Here is a 23322-nt window from a genome sequence, read left to right on the forward strand (position 1 = left end):
GTGGTTACAAAATACAAGTCGAGGCACGTGGACAGTAAGAACCAGATATTTATTAAATATAATTTTAAAATTACTTCAAAGTCAGATCAGTATGTTGGAATAAAGAAGTTCACAGATGCCAACTGAAGAGTTACAGAAACCACTGATTGGGTGTGTGATACATACATGCAGCACATCATGTTTGCTCTGCAAGCTTTTCTTCACTTCTGGATACTCAAGCAGACTTTTGAAAGAGTGCCCACATGTACTCCCGATGCAGGCATCTGTATATGTGAAAATTACAACTAATAGAATGTAGGCTGGGACTCCTGGAGGAAACTTGCACTTTATTACAGGTTAAATTCATATGCTTCAATTTTGTGATGGCACTTGATGTTCGGCAACACCAGTCGCTTTAACAGAAGGGATGCAAGATGCTATTAGAACTTTTGGACTGCTTTTAGTATGAATATTTTTTTGTTACTAATTGTGGATTTTTAATGATTTAGTTAATTAAGTATAATTGATGAAGACAAAACAACCACCCAGCTAATTTTCTAAACAGTTTCCCGTAACGTGCTAATCCCTGCATCGTCTCTGAAACTATATTAACACACAGTTGAAGCAGCACACAACAAATAAATGCCCCCCCCCCCCATTAAAAAAAGAAGACTCTAATTTGTAATTATGAGAAGGGATGATATGAAAACTACTGCCTATGCATTAGTGAGATTTTTTCCAGGTGTCTGACTGTGCTGTCACTCTTCAGACATACCAACAGCATCTTAAACAGTGAATACAGATGTTTCTCAGTCACTTCTTAAACTGTTAAAACACGTTGAAATAATTTGCTTCCATTCCAGAAAAGAACTGAAATTTCAACATGCAAATTTGGATTTAGAAAAATGTGAGACAAAGGATGGTTGCATCTTCTTCTCTCTCTCTCTCTTTTTTTTTTTTTTTTTAAATCTCCTAAATGGTCATATTTTCTGTAACTTTAATACCACTGACTATTTCTGCTCTTCAGTTATTCATTTAATAAGGAGATACTACATACATATCAGCTGGAAAGGAGGAGGAAGAGGGTGAAGGTTCTTGGTTATGGCGCTTCCCATTGCAGCTTCACCCCTCCTGATTTTTATACTTCAGCGGGGGAGAGGCAAGGAGAGCAACAGTTCTGCAACATCATCACAATATTTCACGTTGCCACAAAAATCACAGCGAGGTGGAAAGTGGGAATTATGTGTGTGTTTCCAGAGGGTATCCTCAGAGTCCAGAGAGGGAAGAAAGAGACCAAACAGGGAGAGGAGCTGTAGTGTGTTAGACCCAGCAGCGTGAGGCCCTTCAGTCGAAGGAGATGAGCTGTGCCTCTGCGCTGCCCGGCACGGCTTGAGGTGCCTGCTGCTGCGGCTGCTGCGGCTGTTGCTGCTGCTGCGGGGGGCCACCAGGGGGAGCAACCTAGCAGCATGAATGCACAAGTAAAAATAGGAAGATTAGCCAGGACTGACATTTAAATAACCTAAATAAAAATACCAAAGATAAAAATAAAGAAAGCTTTCATGCGTTAACTGTGAATGACAGTTGAACCAATTAACTTTTAGTCTGTCAGAAGCTTCAAATACATAAATATACAACTGACCTGCTGATACATGGGCTGCTGGCCTGGCATGTACTGCTGTTGGGGGGGCATATTGGGGTCCTGTCCCGGCAATGCTGAAATCATGTTCTGCATATTGTATGGCTGGTAACCCATATAACCCATACCGTTAGTGGGGGGTGCCTGGGACATGGGGGGCATACTCTGCGCCTGAGAGGCCACATTCTGCACAAAACACAGAGAACAGTGAGATGCATTCATCTTTAAACGTTTTTGTGGCATTTCATGTATTAATCAGAAAATTTAAGTGGAGCTTTGTCAGACCTGGTAACCCTGCGTAGGTGTGGGCTGATAGGTGGAGTAGGGTGGACTAGTTGTGGGTGGAGCCTGACCAGGCGGAGGAGCGGGCTGCCCATTAGTTCCTGGAGGTGGGTACATGTATGCATTAACCATATTGGGATCTGAAAGAAAGGGGGGGAGGAAACACAAAACATTGTAGTGAACGATTAAGATTTTAGATCATATCGCTAATTGTAACACCAGATGACCAAAGTTGGTAGATTTCTTGTCTTTTCAGCTGATCCTTTTTCTTGTGAACCTCCTCACCTGTGGTAGGACCAGGCATAGCCTGGTACTGTGCTGGTGCAGTCTGCCCTGGCTGATTCATATAGATGTTGTGCATAGGTGAACCCTCCACAGAACCAGCGGGGCTGAAAGTGCCTGGGTAGCTGGGCGGAGCACCGGGTTGGTATACCACCCCTCCCGCGACATTGGGGGGCAAAGACTGCATCTACATAACAGCAAATAAAGACAGCATTAAAATTTCACCAAAAGATTACAATGAACTTAAAAAAAAGTTCAAAAACATAAAAAGTCTCCTGCTGAAATCTAAAAAAATGTTTCATTAGCTGAAATTTATTCTTTAGGTTCATATATTTCTGCTATTATTGAGACATTTGGTTTCTGCAATATCAAGTGAATTTACTGACTAGATTATCCTTGGGTTGAGTTCAGTCTGAGGCCAGATGGAGTATAAAATGTGTACCTGGGCATAGGGAAGAGAGAAAGCAGGCATCTGGGCCCTCATCTGGATGGTGTGCTTCTGCTGCTCCAAACGCATCTGCCTCTCTTTCTCCTGCTCCTGGAGGCGCTGAATGGCCAACTGTCTTTGCATCTCCAGGTACTCCTGCGGTCCAAAGAAATACCTGTGAGCATGGTAATGGCCTATTATATCTGAACTCTCATTGAACAGATTCAGTTCAGTACCTGTTTCTTCTGCCTCATGATCTCCAGTTTTTGTGCCAGCTGGATCTGCCTCTGTCTTTCCGCTTCCTCTGCAGCGCGACGCAGTTTCTCTCTGTGTTCGTCCCGGAGTGCGTTGAGAGCGGCCCGAGCATCACGAACCTGAGCTAGCTTGTCCTGCAGCCCTTCATAATACACTGACAAGACACAGATCATCACAGTTCAGAGCCTGGACACGTGGAGAGAGAAATCTATAAACATGGACACAATTACACAAGGCCAACGCTTACATCGCTTCTCATCTAGCTGGTTGAGGATGTCCAAAAGCTGTGGGTGCATGTTGTTGATGGACTGGAAGAGTGAGAGCACGGCGCTGTCGTTAGTGATGCTTCGCCCACGCATGTGGTTGCTCTTCATGCGGTTCAGGAAGGTGGTGACAGCATTCTGCAGAGCCTTCAGAAACTGCTCATGGTTCTCCTCTGATTCGCCATTCTGGTACTGCTGCTGAAAGAGGGGATGAACAGGGCAAACCATGAGCAGGGGCTCATTTGTGTTTAGCTTGATTTTGGTTTTTTAGAGCTCACAACTTCAGCATACCTCCACTATGTTGACAGGCTGGACAGGGACGTGACTTTCCACGGGCTGACTGATTGCCGGAAGTGGCTCAGCCAATGTCACAGGGGCAGGGGCTGAGGGGGTGGGACTCTTGCGAGCCTCTTCCTGTTTTTTCTCCCAATATGTTCTGTTCAGGTAACGGGCCAGCTGGAATGATGTCATATTTCCTTATTAGCTTTAAAAGCACGGTGTAGCATTTCCATTAATCAGCAATACTGCTAACATTTGAGAAGAGCAATATACCACATGTACCTCAGGATCTACATCTTCAGCTGATGGAGCAGAGGAGTTCTGCAATGTGTTTCATAATAGTCAAAAAAGAATGCATTTTAAAATCTGCTTAACAATAATAAAAATCTTTCAAACATGCTTTTAAAATCATAAAAACATTTTTTGTAGAGTATAAGTGATTTTGCTGGAAACAGCCTTACCACAGGGGAAGTGTAGAGGGTACTGACTGGGGGAGCTGAGGAAGTCACTGGGGTGGGATCGGTTTTGGGATACATCGAGTACGAGTTCTTATGTCTCTGCAATTGAGCATTCAGCTGTGTGTCAGCTTTTATTCTATATACTAGCTGAAAACAAACACATCCATACCCAAAAATGAGCATTTCAGCTTAGCAACCCACCATTCGCTCCTTCTCCTCAGCCTCACTTTGAGAAAGAGCTATGGCCAGCTGCAGCTCCTCCTCCTCCTGCAGGGCAGCCTCATCTCTCTTGGGGGGCATCTGGTGAGAAAGAAGAGCAGGAGAAATATATAGCAGGAGAGTCCAACAGCGAAAGCTTGGCTGCAACTGGATCATCTAAATTACAACAAATCTACAATAGAATAGCTGAAAAAGAAAACACTAAAGGTTTCATAATGACCACAAATAAAGCCCAGACATTCAGCTTGATTGAAATGCTGTAGAATTACATTAAGAGAGCTCTGCCTGCAAATCTCAGTGAACCAAAGCAACACTGTAGGAAAGATTGGGACAAATTTCCTCCACAGCAATATGGGAATTAAAGTCAGCTAGAAAACACTGATTTCAAGTGATTGCTGGTAAAGGTGGTTCTTTAAGCTAATGAATGATGGGGTGTACATGACTATTTATTTCCAGTGTGACAATTTTAGCAACTTTTTCCAAAAAGGCTAGAAAGCTGTCTAAAATGTAAAAAAACAACAACAATATAATAACTCGAAAATCATTTAAGTCCTATATTTAACAGGTAACAAAACAAAAACAAAAAATCTAGAAAGACAGTGATTGATATAAAGAGTTTCAAATTATTACCTGTGACTGCTGGGACAGTGGGCTGGTCAGGTACTCAGGTGGCAGTTCAGCAGAGCCTGAGGAAGGGGCTTTTCCTTCAGCTTTCCTAAGTGGAGGAGAGAGGGAGGGGTGGCTGCTAAGGAAGAGGGATCAGGGAGGACAAATAACCTTGTAAATCAGAGTTTCAAGCATGCTGCTTGAAACAACAGTAGCACTCCAAAGAGAGAACAATACAACAAAACATCATGGGAAACACTTTCAAGTTACTCCCATTTGGATTTCGGATCTCCATCCAAACACACACACTGACAAACAATGCTTCCAAGTATGGTACACACCTTTGTTTTTAGTTTGTCGTTCTTATTCACTAAAGTTCTGTTATTTTTGTGTTTAAGTATTTTTCCCCAGTTAACATACAGAAAGCTGCTACATTAGAGAAACAGTAAACAACAACCCTTATCATCAATACATCTGGCTCATCAGCTCTTTGTTCTGTGTATAAATAACAGGAAACAGTGAAGACGCATATCACGATTTCTTGAAGTCGAAGCTGAAATGTCCTAATGTCTGATTTATTACTTCTAGTTGATTACGTCGATTAAGCATCACGAGGCGGAGGGTGGGTGGTTCCCTATTTTTTTTTTTTTTTTTTACTGGGAGCTGACAACCCTATTAGTTAGGTTGTTTAATATTTCTGCTAAGTACTCTTTAAAATACCAGAATAGGGAGGATCGTGTAGGTTCAGGTTTATTAGATTGATCAGTATTGCTGAACTATGAAATATTTTGGGTGCAGTGTATTTTTTGCATACAGGTATAACAGAATAGCTTTAGTGTTTTGTTTTTTTAAAACGTGAGTATGAACTTATACAAAATGCAGCAAGATATAAAAAAAAAACAACAACCTGTTTTATTGATTGAAAAATACACTATATCGGATTCATACCGGTATCGGCAGATATCCAAATTTATGATATCAGTATCGGACATAAAAAAAAGTGGCATCGTGCCATCTCTAATTACTTCAACATTATTTATTGTTGTATGTGCGATGACGTTCATACAAATTTTGTCCAGATTGCCCCCCCCCCCCAAATTGTGGAAGAGATAGTGAAAATACAGATATATATACACACACATACATATACTATCATCATTATAATAATATTATCATCATCATCATCAGAATGTCTGTTTTCTGCTGCAGGAAAAACGGCCTCAAACCACAACTGTTGATATGCTCACTTTGCTTTGTTGCAGCCGCCACATGCTCTTTTAAAGGATCCCACACACATACTCACTCATTCACTAGCTCACGTGTGTGTACACACATACACATTAGCGCTACCTCAATCAAGAAATATAATACTGTCAGAACTTGTTTTATTGCTACTAATTTAAGAAAGTTTTATAATAAGGAAATAATATTTTAATTTATAAGGCATAAATTAAAATGTTATTTACAACATAAAACAAGGCGTTTTATGTTGTTTGCATAACTTATTTTATAATACAGTATTATTTATTATTTTCTTTTGCACTTAAACATTTTTCTTAAGGAATGCTGTCCAATTCCTGTGTGATGTGGGATTCTAGGTGTTCTTTGCTGCTTTCAATCAGTGAAAGGTATGGAGTGCAGGCATATTCTTCAACTACTGTCTTGCAAAGCCTTCCCTGAAAAAGACGTCATTTGGCTAGGAGCGTATGTTGTTCTAAAAAACGTTCAGTGCCGATAATGCCTTTCCAGATGTGCAGGCTGCCAGGTCCCCAGTACCATCAAGAATGCAACTGACCACTGATAGCAAACCACCTCCTCTTCAGTCCAGAGGATATAATATTCATGTTTTCCAAAAAGAATTTCAAATTTCAATTCATCTGACAACAGAACACTTTTCCACTTTGCTTCAGTCCATTTTAAAAGCCAGCGCTTTTCTTACTTTCTTCTGATGCCAAAAGAAGGAAACTGAACTGCTTTCTGAGCTGTTCATTCTGATAGACATCAGTTAAAAACGTATTAAACAAGCTCTTGTTGACACTGTTTATTAATCATCTCCATTTTATTTTGAGCCTGGTTTTGTATTGCTATTAACTGTATTTTAATTTTCTATCATATTTCATTATAATTATTCTGTTTGCACAGCACTTTGTGACAACATGTCTTGTGAAAAGCCTTATAAACTTTACTTACTTACTAGACAGGCTCACAAACATAGTCTGCATGTTTTCACAATCCATGTATTTCTTTTCTTTTTAGAAAAAAAACTTAACTACTCATGTTGCAGCATACTAAGTACTTCCTGATTTTAGCTTGACACGTCCAGCTAAAATCATTCTGCATTGTCCTGTGAATTACCAGCTGCGAGTGAGACAATTTAACGACTGCTTGGAGCAGTTGACTACACAGCATGTTTCACCCAGTGTTACCAGCAGTCTTTCAGTATCAGCTGCCAAACATGTGCAAACATGCCTCAGAACACGTTACACAGTCGCAGACATCATTTGCATACGTTTACATAGTTTATTTTTAAAACCGGCATTATCTTCATATATCTACATACCATTTTTTCATTAGAAGTCTTTCCGTGTTTTTCTTTAATGGTATTTGTTCCAACTTCTCAAAACACACTCTCACTCATTAGTACATTTTCATCACTACCCTTAATCAACTTAACGTGCTGCACATCCTTTCCAGCTTTATCTTTTTGTCTAGGTAGTCGATAAAAATTATTTTCTCGTTCCTTAGCGCCCAGCCTCACATACAGCTCACTCTAAGCCTTTTCCACCTCTGCTGTACCCCTAACATCCTAGTACTCTTGTCTACTTTACTCATCTCCCCTACTATCCCACTTTTCTTTTGCTTCCCTCCTCCATTGAATATTTTCCTGCACTTCCTCATTCCACCACACATCTATTTGCCCTCTTTCCTCTCTCCATAACACATTCTCTGCATTTTACCTCAGCACCACAGCTGCACATATTTAACCTATCATTTTTTACAAGTCATATCACAGCTACATATCATTTTTACCTTGAATAAAATCAATCACGTGTTCATTGTGTTTAATCTGTTGCACCCTAGATAATTGTGAGACATAAACACTTGTACTATCCAGGGCCACCATGTTACACACAGCCTGTTTTTCACACTAATTCTAACATTTTAATCACCACATCTGTGGACTCACTTGTTAAGCAGCTCGAAGCAGGGCTCGCACACACGCACTTCCTTCTCGATCCCAAACTTTGGAATAGTGGAGTACTTAGACGAACACTTGCCGCAGAAAATCTGACCACAGGCTCGACAGTGGTGCTGGGAAAGCACAGGACACAAAATGAGGTTGATTTCCACACATGCGCCGTGAGAAGGTACCGCATACACGCAGACACACACTCACAGCATCAAATGAATGAAGGAAACCATAAAACCTCCAAGTGGCCTAGTTACAAGCAGGCCCGGCCTACCTTTCTTGTCATAACGCCAAACTGGACTCTGCACCGGTGGCACTCCTCAGCGTCAACCCAGTCAGGGGCCTAGATAAACAAAGCAGACATCACATTACTCAACTACTTCTCAATGTAAGGGGCACATGCCACAAAAACATAACTCTCTTCACACATCAGTAAAACAAGAAACACAAAATATCTTACTCTCTCAGCAGCAAACATGGCGTCACTCTCCTTGAACTCGGGGAAAACGTGACCTGCAGACAAACAAAAGCAGAAAATCTTTTTACAACAGCTACAAAAAAAAAAAAAAAAAAAAAAAAATCACAAAGAGGCAATAACTTCTAGCTGCTGATGTACCTTTTGACAATGAAATTTGAATCAATAAAATCAGTTTTTTATCATTACAAATCATCTGAACTGGTATCACCCAGTTTTAAGTGGCCTGTTAGAAAACATTTTCTGGGTCAGTAAGCTTTCAGAGATCCTTTGGTTTCATTTCAGATGTGAGCACTCGGCTCGTTCAAGCTTACCTTCCACTTTCATGATCTGATAGGTGTCTTGAACCACTTTATATTTGGGTTCATTGCGGAAGGCGTGAGCCCAGGCCTGGATCAGGTAAAGGATCTTGTTTCTGACATTTGGTTCCGTCTGTTTCTGGAAGTCAAGGAATTTACACACAATTAAAGCAAAAAGGTCTACTTTCCCTGTTTCTGAATTCTACTGACAAATAACACACTGAATTCATCAACACTGTGAGGTGGGAAGTCCCTTGTTTTCATCTGAAAAAAAAAAAAAAAGACTCCTGTCACACGGCAATGACATCACCAGGAAGTTGAAACCAGCATGAGGTATACAGCCTGTGTCACATGATACAGTTAGGATCCAATCAAATATTGCTAGCTCATGCTGTAATCCAGTCAGCTGAAAGAGTGAGCAGTCATAGGAGAGGGGGAAAGCTTATGAAGCCTCCAGCCAAAATATATAATTGAAGCACTGTAAAGACGCTAAACCTGTTTTTTAAAAAGTTCATTTAGTATCAACTACTTTAATATCAGACCACTGTGTGGCTGCTCACTTTAACATCACTCTAACATGTACACCTTTGGGAATCTGGAGCCTGTGTTTGAATAAAGGTTTGAATAAAGACTAAAACTCTTCATTGATTAAGCCAAAGCAACCACTCCGCCTGACCTCTGCCAACAAATTAAGCTTCACAGTAAGAAGACAACACAGGCCATCTCTGAATGGCATTGAAAAGAGTGTGGTGGGAACTGAGCAGACAGGGAGTAGATAAAATGAATGTCACCTTAAGTAGCTCCTTCAGTTCCTCCATGGTTTGCTTACTCGCCACCTCATCGTGCACCGTCTGGCCACAGTTCTTCACCACTGACTCCAAGACCTGAAGGGTGAGGCTGCATTATTCTCAACAACCCAACGCAAAAGATGCCAAGTCTACTATTGCCCACAGTTAGGTGACAAAGCAAGAGAACACACCAACCAAAGCAAAAATCAAACTATGTTTACAGGCAACGGAGATTTTGTATTTTTGATTGTATACTTTCCACACGTCTTACCTCAAGTGCATAAATCGCCACGTGTGGATTTTTGTCATTCAGCTTCTTTTTAATGGCCCCAATGGCATATTTAGCTCTGCAAGGACAAAAAACACAGATATCACTTAATGCAGAATCATTGGCATAAATTCAATAAGCAAACTCTCAAGTATGTTTATTTCAAAAACATTGAAGACAATAGTCGAAGCTGTATTAAATCTTCAGCTGCTGGAGGATGTGACTGTAGAGGGGAAGAAGACAGAATCACTCACTGTGTGTCTCCCTGTCGAATGAGATCACAGATCTGCAGGATGGATTCCCAGTCAGTCTCCAGAAGCAGTTGACTGGTGGCTTTATCTGCATGAGTACAGAAAGCTTTAACATGCATGTCTGTCAAATGGCATCTACAACAGCAGCTCCACAAAACTGCACCGGCAGTTACACATGAACAAACGCTTCTTCCACATGCTTTAATCTTTATAGAAACATCTGTACTCCTGCTATTAACGTAGGACTCCAGATCGATCTTTGTATGATATCAAACTATTACCACACAAAAGGTTTGAGGTGTCAAACCTTAATGATATAATAGAGATCTACTTATTTATTATATCATCATCAGCAGGGATAACTAAAAATATTTTATTGCTACAGATGCTTCCGTGAGTTCAGCTGTCAGAAAGAAAATAGCCTTGCATATGATTCAGGTGTGCCAAAGCGCTGCAGTCCTGGGTCTGACATTTGTTATGCCCTGCGGAACTGTGGGGAAAACAGGAAAGCACTGATAGCACGAAGTGATAATCCTGTTTGGCATATGATTGCGATGCATTTAGTAGATGAAACCTGGTCTTGATTTGCATTTCTAAATACAAGTGGAACCTAATCCAACTTTCAGCACAACAAACGACCTGTTTGCAAATCATAAAATAAAAAAAACTGCCCAATTTTTAGGAACCAAATATCATCTTATTACATGTCAAACTGAAGGATGTGTGCTGTGAATTCAGCAATCACCCACACATAATGGTGGTTTAATTGAGTTAAATATATTTAAAAAGATTAAATGTTTTAAATACACATGACATCTGCTATAAAACTGCGAATCTGATCATAGGTTTAGAGGTGTGCATTACTCAGTTCAGACTTTTTTTATTTTTTTATCTGCTTCTATACTTTGAACGTCAGGTAAAATTTATGCTTCAACAACAACAATGATTCTGACTACAGGCAGGGGGTAAACAACTGCAGAGGTGGTGCAGGTGTAGTATCTCTGCATCAAGTTCAAGAAAAAAAAAAGGAGATGAGTGTGCTTTTTAGAAGGGACAAAGACTAGCTTCCGCCCCTGCAAATCAGTAGAACAACTGTGGAAGTGGTCACCAGCTTTAGTGTACATCTCACTGAAAACCCTATCTGGTGTCACAACATTTCCGTCCTGGTTAAGACAACAACACCAACGCTTCCACTTTTTCAGGAGGTTGCAGTACGAGGAACTTGTTAGCTCAGTCTTAAACCTATTCTGCAGATTTGTGGGGAAAGAGTGTCCTGAGGACGGCAGAGAAAACGCCTCTGCTGAGGGCCTCCCCATCACTACAGACATTTACGCCAGCAGATACAGGAAAAGGGCCTCCTCTATCTTGAAAGACCCCACTCACCAAGCACATGCAGTGTTTGTTCCCCTCCCCTCAGGCAGGAGGCCACAGAGTATCAAGAGCAGAACCACCATGCTTTTAGACTGCTTCTGTGTCTACTTCTCCTAGCCAATCGTAACAAAGACACCAATTGTGCATTTGCAATATCCTCCATACCCTTAAAAAAATGATTATTCATTCTCTATGACACTGTAAATATGTTTTCTCTTCCTTGTTTCTGTATATTGTTCTCTTGTGTGTTCTCATTGTTGCTGGCGTTAAACAGGGACCTGAGTGCTAAATTTAGTTTCAACTCATGTGAATACACACGTTTGAAATGGAATAAAAACCCTTGAATCCTTGAGAAAAACAAGTTGGGACTGCAACGATAAGTTCGGCAGGAATTATATTTAATGGATTCAAATTCTGAAACCATTTCCATCACTGGTAAGGAGAATCAAACACACGATTTATAACCTATTTGATGGTTTTAATACAAACACTTTGATATTTAGGCCTCAAATATCAAATTATTACTGGTTACATTGGCAGAGTAGGCAAAACTCTCCAGCTGAACTAAAGAGACCTAAAATGTCTGAAAATTGTTTAATAGTAATCAATATGCACAGCTGCGTATTCATTTGACACTTCACAAAATAATTTGACATTTACTGGGTGTATACATTTTTCATCCAGGTTCGCTAGTTAACCTGCTCATCTTTGTAGCCCAAGAAACTTGTTGTTGCATAACTGGAAATTCACTTGGGACTCGTTTTAAACCAAGGTAACTGTTGAAACATGCTACGACAGAGACGCCTTGTTTTCTATGATTAGTCATGGAGTAAAAGCAACTATTAGCCATCTGACGTTAGCGTAGGTCTATACGTGGATCACAAAGTATCCCAGTCGCTAATTATAGACATGTGTCAGCGAACTAATCAACCTGTTGTGGTCTTTAAAAAAAAAAACTCAGGACAACAGAGCGCCTCACGAATACCAGCGTTGTGTTTGTCTGCCTGGTTTCCTTGGATATGGGGTAGTTAATGTGTGAAGTAACAGCTAATCGTATATTACCGTGTATGAAACGCACAGGAACACAACAACGGCTTTGGTTAGCTTAACTAAAAGTAAGGCGATAACACTGGACCAGACTTTGAGTTAAAACTGTTCGCTTCAGCTAACTTCTTAGCATTTCTTGGCCTTCGAACAATAGCAGCGAATTTGTTAGCAGGCTAGGAAAAAAAAGCTAGCTGGCCTGGGAGCCACAGCCCGATCGACTGTCAAAACAATACGCTGGAAAACATCGCACTCTGCCTTATAGTTGCTTATTTTACTCTCAACTTACGCATGTGCTGTTAACTTACCGAGAAGCCTTTCAAATGTGCCTCCACCTTTTCCCATGTTAAAGTCAGAGTCTCAGAGTGGCTGTCGAGATGACTTATTTAATTAGCGGATCCCGATACTTTCACAACGGAGGTTAGCTGTTAGCCACGGAGCACAGCTGTACAGCAGGTACAGCCTCCTCTGACTTCCCACTTCCGTCGCAGAAACAGCGACACGCATGAAATGTCTCCCTCTCGCGGCGAGTATGCGCAATTACGGGTGCATTTTATTATTATTTTTAATTTATTGAATTTATTTATTGATTTATTGATTGATTTATTGTTAAGCGAAACCTTGACATGATGATTGCCGCTTTAGAAATCTAAATAAAAATATGCATTATCAGCAAGTCATTGATGAGATGTGTGGTAGGAGTGACAGATTGGTTTAAGGTGAGGGTGGAATTACAGTAGAGACTGGTTCTGAGGCAATACTGACAGGGCAGCTCATGTTGAGCAGTTTATAGACAAGGCTGACATGATTTAGACACGTGCAGAGGACCGATAGTGGCTATATAAGACAAAGGATACTGAATATGGAGATGCTAGGCAGAGGGAAAAGAGAAGATTCTTCGCTAAAGAAAGCAGCCAAAAGAACAAGAAGAACTAGAAAGTGCATTTTCTGAAGAAACTGCAGTGTGAATGCTTGAATCTGAATGTATGCACTGAAATGAATTAATTGCTGAATTTTGAGTTAAAAATGTTGAATGATAAAAAAAAACAAAACCCGAATTTAACGTGAAAACAAAAGTGCTGAACTGCTAAAAGCTGAAGGTTACACAGAAGAAGAAGTTGGAAAAAAGCTGAAAATGTTTTAATTGTAAATTAGAAAAATCTAAGAAATGAGAAAAGAAACTTTAGAGTCAGAAAACACCTGAATGAATATTAAAAGTTCATATTCTTTGAATCACTGAATGACTAAAATGTGAGCCCTCCACTTGGATCCACACAGTTTTACAGGTTTACATCTCTGAGCTTTTGAAAGACACGGTGTTGGAAAGAGAAGAACGATGGATACGTTTTGAGGGTAAAATGATGGCTGTAGAGCAAACACTGTGGACACAGCAGCAGTTGAAAGAGAAGTGTTTAAGATGAATCTTGGCAGAGTGAGAGAGAGCTCGTTAAGCAGACACGTGTGAGCCTGGTTGCTATAGTGACTGCACCCAAATGCCTCCATACACACGGACACAGACATGCACCTCACTTTTGCTGCTTAAAATGAACAGAAAAGTCAGCCCCAAACAAATCGCTCCCAAATGAAAAGTACAAGTCGTATTGACGAAATTCTTTCACCGTGAGCGACAGCAATGTCTAGTCTACTGAATTCTCAGTTTTCATGACTGTGGAGTATATTATATGGACGTGGTGACAGTGGAAAGACACCATGCTCTTCTGATTTTCAAACGAACCTTCTGAGATTTTTTTTACATTAGAGTCTATGGAAGAGTTGGAGGGAGGAGGCTGTGCATTGGTGACATTTATAAAAGAACCATAACACCTAGTACAATAGTAAACACATTGGATGAAAGAGGACAGCGATGGCTACGTTTTGAGGGTAAAATCATACCTGTACAGTAAACGCTGTGGACACAGCAGCAGTTTTAAAAAAGATTTTAAGATTAATTTTTTTGCTCCTCTCACTCTAGCAGTTGAGCTGTCTCACTCTAGCCCCAACATTCCGTCCCATACACACCCATTATAAACTCTGAAACGGGTGAAAAGACATCATGAAACTTAAACTGGAACTGAAGAAAAAGTATAATAGATATTGAAAAGATAAATACAAGTTGGATAGTTGAACGTCTTGTCTTCGTTTTAAAGTTTGAATGGTGGCTCTACGTCAATGTATGTGGAAGTAGATACAGTTTAAAGAAGAGTAAGTTGAATGAGAATTTGAAGCGTCTCTCCATTGAAATACATGGGAAATTTTTGTTGAAAAAAGTTGAATAATTTTAAAAATATAAATGTTAAAAATGAGAAAAATAGAAGCAGTCATGTCCAAAAGAAGAGGAATCTAACGGTGTTTGAATGGTTTTTCTAAGTTGAACGGTTTTGAAGGAGATAGAGTACAAAAAACGTACGGAATAGATAATAAAATAGTTTAAAGATTAGAAGAACAATACTGTGAATGCTTTTCAAGCATTCACACTAATTATGCTCTTTGATAAAGCAAATTGAACTTTCATAAGTGTAAAGTGATGTGTATTAGTTGGTGCTCAAGGCACAATAACATCCAAAAATGTAATTAAACACCCATGGCAGTTTTGATTTTCATGATCATCTTTCTGCACTCCAGGACATTTTGACATGCAGTAAATCACTTAAAAGCATGATCAAAATCCTCCAGTTTTATGTAACGGTCTAACACAGACAAACAGTGAGTTATTTCTTGATACCTTCTATCTGAGTAAGAGTTTGCATGTAGGAATCTGACTTTGGCAGCAGGGTGATGATGATGATGTGATGATCACAGCAGCAACATCTTGGGTTCAAATCCACAGGCCAACTGGGGCCTTCCTATGTGGAACTGGTGACCTGTCCAGAGTGCACCTAAGACAGATGGGCTCCAGCCAGCCAGAACTTGAATCGAATAAATGGAGGAACGATGAATAGAATCTGACTTTAAGAAAGTGGTTTTAAATTATGTTAAAACTTGAACATACATATGCGATTATGAAAATATCTTTAGGAAAAACGTTTCTTTTTTCTTCAATTCATTAGGCTACATTTATTTTAAGGTTATGTTGACTTTGGAAACAACCAAATCCCAATATCATTTTTGTTTGTTTGTCTTTATTTCACATTTTCTGCACATGTACCCTTGATTTTTACAGCCTAAGGAAAGAGAAAAGAACTATACCCCACTTCACACATACTACAGCACTCACACCAAAAGACTTCACAGACAATTATCAGTGTTTGTATTTACTCAGGGAACTCTAGAGCTCTAGAAAGCAGATCTGAGATGAACTGGACACACATCAGTGTTGCCCAAAGTCTCAAATGCATCAGTGACGTGTGCAGTTATCGCCTCCTTGTAAATGATACACTCATTAATTCACTTTCATGTAATCAACTTCTGTGTTAACTCTTTGTTACTGTCATTGTTAAGAACTGCATTGACACCATACCTCGAAGCCACTTTGAAGCACTCCATTCATTATTTACAATGTAACTAGTGCACTCGTCTCCCTCTGTTGTCTTCTTTGTAAGCATACAGTAAAATGCCACAGACTTACAGTATTCACATCATTACTCTACCAGCACTGGTAAAGGCCTACTTAGGTCATGTGTGAGTCACTACCTGGCACTTGGAACACTAGTGGCTATTGTTATTGTGGTGCTGTAATGCACTATAGAGTGGCATTGTGTTGCTCTGTCTTCTGCTGTCACAGACAGAAAGCAAAGGAACTGATAGATTAATGCATGCCCGCACAACTACGATTATATTTACAGTCACCTACAGTGCAATCAATCAGGTTTAAGAACAAGGATAATATCTCATGAATAAAGATGGTGCTTGGAATTGTACTACATGAACACATGCAAAGACAGATAGTGATTCAGGCTCAATCTGGTTTTTGCTTGTTATCATACAGTTATCTGCTGGAGCAATGTGTGATTTTATTAGAAGAAATAGCAGGATCTTTATGAAGTGAAAAAAGGATCATGTATTTTTCTTTGTTCCCGCCGTATAGAGTAACTCAGATAAGGAAAATGAGATGGAAGACAGGACAACACACACACACACACTGAAAAATATGGCACCACATGCTAATGCACACACATCTCCATTGTTCTATTGTTCTTCTCCATTCAGCAGAACCCCTCGTAGTGTTTACATAAATGACTCAAAGGTTTTTCCTTGTAAAACAAGTATTTTGAGGAGCTTTAATATATGTAATGGTACAAATGTAAACACACACCATTTTTCCTCCACAGAGCATACAACGTTTATTGTATTTAACTGGCAGACAGAGAAAGAGTGTTATTGAAGGGTATCAGGTATGACATAATAAAACAAGTTCAGTTTTCAGCCTCCTGTGACGTTTCTCAAGACAACAAAAGAAAAGTGACACTTAATAAAAAATAATTACATGAATCAATGTCAAGAGGAGAAAAGACAGGTTTGACATCATTCGGGGTGGATTTGTGGAAGGCCTTCAGACATTTTAGACATAACCTTTGACTTGTGTGGCAGGTGCCCTGCGTGGACTGCTCTCTCCACTGCTGAAAGTGGGAGAGCCTGGGATTCCGGGAGGACTTGACCCCGCATAGAGCAGTGACCCCCCAATTAGAAGCAAGGCTGATGCCCCCCAGCCGATGTAAAGGGCAGGGCCGAGCTCACGCTTGTGTGGAGCTGCCACATGTGGATCATAGAAATCCCTGATGATGGAGTGGGCAGTCCAGCAGACGGGCACAAGGTAAAGAAACCCCGCGATGGCAAAAAGGGAGCCAGAAATGCGAGCAATGCGGGCTTTAAGGCTGTTTACGCCGATGCATTTAGTGCACTTGACTCCTAGGACCCCCAGAGCCAGAGCCAGGCCACAGAGCAGGATGGACAACACAGTGAGGCCGCGGGCGGCCTGCATGTCGCTGGGCAGAGCCAGCAAGCTATCGTACACCTTACACTGGATCTCACCTGTGCTCTGCACTATGCAATTCATCCAAAGGCCTTCCCAAATGATCTGAGCTGTCACTATGTTGTTACCGATGAAGGCGGTGACCCGCCACAGGGGGATGGCACAAACTATTAACCCACCCACCCAGCCCACGATGGAAAGGATCAGACCCAGCAACTGCATGCCCGTGGTAGCCATGGCGAAAGACAGATGGACTTGTCTCTGATATATTAGTCTCTGCACAGGCCAAACTTATAGTCCCACAAAGAAATGTGACAGTCTATATTGCTCGAAATGCCGTGGTCCACTCCGCCGTCTGTGGATGATGGCGTCGATGAGGTCAGTTTGATGTGGATTGATATCCTAAAATTAACAAAACATAAAATAGTCGCACCAGCCGGGTTATTCTCTTAGTAATCAAACAAGCAGTGCAAGAAAACGCTCAGAGACACACTGGATATTACATCACATGCTGTTGTTATTTACCACAACAACCACTAGCATAACATTAGTAAAGTATGAAAAGACTATTGGAGCATATAGTTATCATAAATATTTGGAATCAGGCTGGGAGGCCTGTTGGATTCCAGTAAGAACTGCAGAGAATAGCTTTCTTTGACATGACTGTGGGTGTCGAGCTACGCCTTGCCGGGTGGTGGATTATCTCAGAAAAACATGAGGAGACTCGGAACACAAGCAGCTTTCATGAAAGCCTGTAGAGTGGGCCAGGAGAACCTGTGTCTTCTGTTTGTTACAGCTACAATTTTACTAATACTGTTTATACGATCCATTCATAACAAGATCGATACATATGCAGCAGGACATTGAGGACCAATGGGATGCATTTTACTATTTAGTTCAGTTATTTAGTTTGAGTTTTGACTCCAGTAAAACTAATTCTTAAAGATTATTGTGATGTTTGGTGCAGATGACAGTGGATAAACCATATTAAAATAACAGAGGGCCCTGGAATATTCCCAGATCTCATTACTAAAATGTCCATTTCATTCCTAGGAAGTTTTGCAGATAACACAATGGAAGAAAAGCCACTTCCAGTACATACATGTGTTGGAAACTAACAAACTAACAAAGCACATAGCATTAATTTGCTCTTAAGCCATAGTGAAGACATTTCTGACATTTGGAAATGTCCAAACAATATTAATGAAATGGTTATTATGAGGAATATTTACCTGAAATAGAGGTCGCTGAACTTTCACTGCTCCTCCCGGAGATGATTCACAGTTTACGGTTTGCCTGAAGCTCCGTAGGTTTTGTAGTTGAGCTGTGAATGCCTGAAGTTGTGAATGACAGCCCTGAGAATTCAGTTCAGCCAACAGGAAGGCCAGAGAGCAGGGGAGGCTCTCTGTCTCTCAGCTCCAACACCCAGGACAGGACTGGAGATGGGGCTGCCCTGCGAGATGCCAGTGTGTCTGTGTGGCGGTGGGCTGAAGCACGCACTTCTGTGCACGACTCTGTCGGTGTGTGAATGCGTGAATGTGTTTGAGTGTGTCTCCCAGTGCCTGGTGTACGGGCACAATGCCCTGCTGTTTTACTGTGCCCTCCCCCCCGCTTTCCCTGCTTCTCGTCAACCTCTGTCCCAACCCTGCAGCCCCGCGCATCCATCCAACTCAGCAATCCTCTTTTTTCTACTTTCACTCACTTGTTCATTTATGACAGCCATCTATTATTTACTGCCACACTTTTTTCTTTTTTCAGTCTGTTTATGCGTTTCATTGAAGTTTTCAAGTGTACTGACGTAGTCCTTTTGCACCATCTTGTTCAGTAGCCTGCTCTGACAGGGAAAATGTGGCTCATTGTTCAATAGCTTTGTAAATAAATAAACACACTAATCACGCTAGATAAATATTAAGGAGATAACAAGAACCAACAAGTAACTCTTTTTAAACTGGAATGAGGTTTAGATGTTGCAAAAACTTGAGCAGATGACTAGAGGAGCTGCATTTCTGCCTCCATGCATGCGACCAGGACTGAAGAATGGATGGAGCCGATCTGTGAACTTATCCGTGAAGGTCTGAATGTGGACTCCAGAGTCTGCGCAGTAGAAGGACACACGACCTTCGTTGTAATCCAGAAACACTCCAAACTTCTTGGGTCGTTGGTCTAGAGCCAACTGGGTGACAGGAGAGGTGTTTGCAATGTACTGGCCTCCAGCTTTCAGGCTTAAGGTCCAGAAACCATTTGCAGGGCACACTGTGAACTTGCCTTTCCTGTTTACGGACTGTCTGGCAACACCTAGGGTCCATTCTATCTTCTCCCCAACCTCCACTTCCCAGTAGCACCTCCCGCCAGCGAAGCTTTCTTTGGCCAGAACATTTCCCACTCTGTCAAACCTCTTGGGGTTCTCCGGTACTTCCTGAAGCTTATCCGTGTGCCTCACCTGCTTTCTGTCATCTGAGACCCAAAGGAAAGGGTTTGCTGTTTTAGCACTTAGGTTAACATCCACTAAAAAGAAAAAAGAGCAAAGAAAGGAGAAAAAGAGCAAAAAGTCAAGAATTAGTCAAACAGTGCTCGTTCATTTTCAGCTATTCACAACAGCTGAAAATTCATGCAGTTAAATTTTGAACTCAAAATGAAGCTGAATTATGGTTATATTTTTGATATTATCCACAAAAATAATCTTCAATCCCTAATCATTTTTGTAAAGTTGATAAAATGTATTTCTGCACAGCGAGAACCTTACCTGAGTATTTCTCGATTCTCTTAAGTTCTAAAAATGAACAACAGGGGAAAAAAAAGAATGTCAATGAATTTATCTTTTAAGATTGATATGATGCACGCAAGATTAAAACAGCACCACCCACCAGCTTTGGAGAGTCTGTTGACTTCTAACTTTATTTGTTCCAACACGTCTGACAGTGCTCTTCTGGTGACTCCAATACAAGGATCAGTTTCTATGGTAACCTTGGACCAGTCCTTCATCTCACAGGGCTAAATAGCATTCGCAGTGTTGGAAAGATTTTACAATTATGCTTCAAATCACATCATCATCATCATGCATTTGGCAGTAGATGGAGATAACTTACCTTGGCAGGTCGCTTCAAGTCGTCACTCTGATCACCAGAGATCTGAGGGTCCGGTTCTTTGGTCTCCTTCCTCAGCTCCTCAATCTCCTGTTCGATCTCTTTGACCAGTGTTTCTACCTTGCTCTCCTCTTCTCTCTGCCTCTCCTCAATTGCAGCAACAACAGCTTTATGGCTCTTCTCCATAGAATTTACAAGTGCAGAGAAGATCTTCTGACTCTCTCGCACCTCTCTGAGGTAAGAGTTCTGATTGGACAGCAACATCATTTAATGATGTACAGATCAAAGGAAAATAAAGAAAAAATATAAATTATGTTATACATGTTTAAATTTTATAGATATTTCCACTCACCTTTTGTAGCCCGAGAGAGTATTTCAGTCTTTCTATCTTCTGCACCCTTTCCTGAATCATTTGGTTAACATCTATAACCTGTGAATGTGCAAACGATTTGCATCAGCACACAAAAATACACTAGATTTATTAGATTAGATTACCTGTTATTAGATAACAGACAAAAGAGTACCGTTTCCTCATCTGGTGGTTTCTGTGGTCGAGACTTCCTGTAGTTTTCAGATATGTCTGCCAGTATGTGGTTGACACTGAGATCAGGATTGTCTGTGAACAGTCTCCTGCAGTGAGGGCAGTATTTCAACTGATGTCGTGTCCAGTATTTGGACAGGCAGGACAAGCAAAAGCTGTGTCCACATGGTATGGTTACGGGGCTGGTGAAGATGTCCCTACACAGAAAGCACAAGAAGTGCTTTTCAGGGAGCAAGCAGATGGTAGAGGCCATGATCTGAAAAAGAAATTATGTCAGAAAAAGTAAGAAACAGAGCTTTTTCCTGCTGTGCATATCGAAGTCTTTTAAGGGAGTGTTGTGTTTGAATAGTAAAGCAAAGACTAAACCAAAAGTGATACCTAAGAGTAAGTGAGAAGTGCCAACAGAAGTCGTTTGATAAACAAATGCAATGAAACCATCTTGTTAACAGTCCAAACTTAAAAGTACTATAAAGTACTATAAAGTAGATTTGTGTTTTTAACACATAATTGTGTAAATGCTCAATCCTGCATCCAGGATTTTACTTGCGCACTATGACGGTACACAAGTATCAAAAGTACTAGTCACTGTTACTCATATTACAAGATGCTTATCGTATGTTTTATGAATTTTCAAGTGTATTAGTCATACATTGATTGGCCACTTTGTTAGGTGAGTCCGTTTAATTGCTCGTTAACATAAATATCTAATCTGCCAATCACATAGCAGCAACTCATACATTTAGGCATGTAGAAATAGTCAGAATGATGTGAAGTTGAAACTGAGCATAAGAATGGGGAAGAACGTAATTTAAATGACATTCGATGTAGCATAGTACTTGGCAGAGAATCACCCTGGGCTACTGGGGTTTTCCTGCACAACCATCTCTAGGCTTTACAGAGAATGGTCTGAAAAAGAGATTGTATCCAGTGAGAGGTCAGAGGAGAATGACCAGACTGCTTCAAGGAAGGCAACAATAACTCAAATAACTACTTTTTACAGCCAAAGTATGCAAAAGAGCATCTCCTTGAAGCAGATGGGCTTCAGTAGCAGAAGACCACACCAGGTGCCACTTCTGTAAACCATGAACAGGAAACGGAGGCTACAGTTTGCACAGGATCACCAACATTAGACAATAAAAGACTGGACAAATGACTCTCAGTTTCACTTTGCTGCCATGTTCAGATGTTAGAATCAGAATTTGGAGTAAACAAAAGCATGGATCCGCACTCCCTTGCATCAACAGTTCAGGTTGGTGGTGTTGGTGCAATGACCTGTGGGATATTTTCTAATCACACTTCAGACACCTTAGTACCACCACAACCCAAGATTTTAGACACAGATACTTAAGGTTTGACTTTAAAATCCATGCTTATTAAACAACAGTAAAAATTCAGGATTCAGCTCACATTTCGCGTGAGAGAAGGCGGATTTACTCATGGCAGAAATATTTTCACTGGAATTCAGGGCGTCATGTTTTAACATTGTGTTCTCATACAGAATGGATTACTCTCATTCTACACAGACTAAAGAGGCAGAAACAACTGGACATGATTATACTTTAATGCCCTGCTGTTGAACTTTACCCCGTTATCTCTTTCTATCTCTGCGTGTTTTGATTGCCACTGTCACAGCCAGTGTGAGCACCAGCAGATAGATAACAAACAGAGGCAGCAAAATATGCAGTCAAACTGGTATTTGCCAAATAGTTTTCTTGTGTCATGAGGAAGCTACTACTCAAAACAAAAATGAACTCACTAAATTCTCAAGATCGTTTTAATGTAATGTGCAATCCTCAGTTCAGACTCCCTTGTACTCCCTTGTAACATAGGAAACAGTTTACGATTATGCAACATGGCCATAAAAGATTGAGAGGACTAACATGAAATCAGCACACAGGTAACTTTGTGAAAACAGACACGTTTGTTAAAAAGTATTAAAGGAAATGTGATCTTACCTTTACTTAGTCGATCTTTTCTGGGTAGGAGCGGTGTCTGTATGGCTTGTACTTGTTAATTTAGTTAATAATACACAGAAACTTCACTGGTTCACACTGAACAGGTGTACTGAGGTATGTGGATTGTCTAGGAAAGTGGCAGCGCTTTAGACAATGGCGTGTTCAGCTAAGACTCCGCCCTACATGTTATTTGAGTTGCACTTCAACTAATCCACAGCAGGGCACCAGGAAGAGGTGGAGGTTGAATAAAATATAAAGTGTTCACACAAATCTGCTATAAATGTGCTAAAATCACAGCTTCATTTATTTATAATAGGCCTATTTATAGTTTAAACTGGTTGTCACAGTTTGAATTGATGCCACTGGAAACCTTTCAAGTTTTCTGTCGAAATAGTCTCGTACTACACGTATGTTCTTGAGATGAAAGAGGGCTTAAGACGGCTATCTAGTTTGTTATCAAGT

At 40.6% G+C, this 23322-nt stretch overlaps 2 protein-coding genes across 9 annotated transcripts; both read right to left on the reverse strand.

Annotated features, from left to right (window-relative positions):
- Positions 1–30: 30 nt before the first annotated feature.
- On the reverse strand, positions 31–12839 carry hgs (hepatocyte growth factor-regulated tyrosine kinase substrate). Of its 7 annotated transcripts, none has more exons than XM_080904388.1 (20): positions 12681–12839; positions 9961–10045; positions 9710–9785; positions 9442–9534; positions 8666–8783; positions 8337–8389; positions 8151–8219; positions 7874–7998; positions 4711–4795; positions 4063–4161; positions 3865–3960; positions 3686–3724; positions 3416–3580; positions 3109–3322; positions 2843–3015; positions 2622–2762; positions 2183–2366; positions 1901–2037; positions 1619–1801; positions 31–1437 (listed from the first exon to the last, which is right to left on the reverse strand). In XM_080904388.1, exons 1-20 carry the CDS (start codon positions 12715–12717, stop codon positions 1324–1326), a joined length of 2286 nt encoding a protein of 761 aa, XP_080760514.1. In that variant the 5' UTR covers positions 12718–12839; the 3' UTR covers positions 31–1323. The 7 variants fall into 7 exon arrangements, with proteins under 7 accessions (XP_080760514.1, XP_080760511.1, XP_080760510.1 ...); XM_080904385.1 differs by having other exon boundaries at positions 4711–4822; XM_080904384.1 differs by having other exon boundaries at positions 4711–4825.
- Positions 12840–16592: 3753 nt separating this feature from the next.
- Positions 16593–22980, reverse strand: cldnk (claudin k). Of its 2 annotated transcripts, XM_080905724.1 has the most exons (8): positions 22861–22980; positions 20889–21161; positions 20717–20794; positions 20368–20610; positions 20146–20272; positions 20025–20051; positions 18514–19786; positions 17520–17683 (listed from the first exon to the last, which is right to left on the reverse strand). In XM_080905724.1, the coding sequence occupies exons 2-7, from the start codon at positions 21156–21158 to the stop codon at positions 19242–19244; spliced, it is 1290 nt and encodes a 429-aa protein (XP_080761850.1). In that variant the 5' UTR covers positions 21159–21161; positions 22861–22980; the 3' UTR covers positions 17520–17683; positions 18514–19241. The 2 variants fall into 2 exon arrangements, with proteins under 2 accessions (XP_080761851.1, XP_080761850.1); XM_080905725.1 differs by lacking the exons at positions 20025–20051; positions 20146–20272; positions 20368–20610; ... (1 more) ...; positions 20889–21161; positions 22861–22980 and having other exon boundaries at positions 16593–17683; positions 18514–19246.
- Positions 22981–23322: the final 342 nt, after the last annotated feature.

The sequence above is a fragment of the Rhamphochromis sp. 'chilingali' genome, assembly GCF_963969265.1.
Source record: "Rhamphochromis sp. 'chilingali' genome assembly, chromosome: 15".
Lineage (NCBI taxonomy): Eukaryota > Metazoa > Chordata > Actinopteri > Cichliformes > Cichlidae > Rhamphochromis > Rhamphochromis sp. 'chilingali'.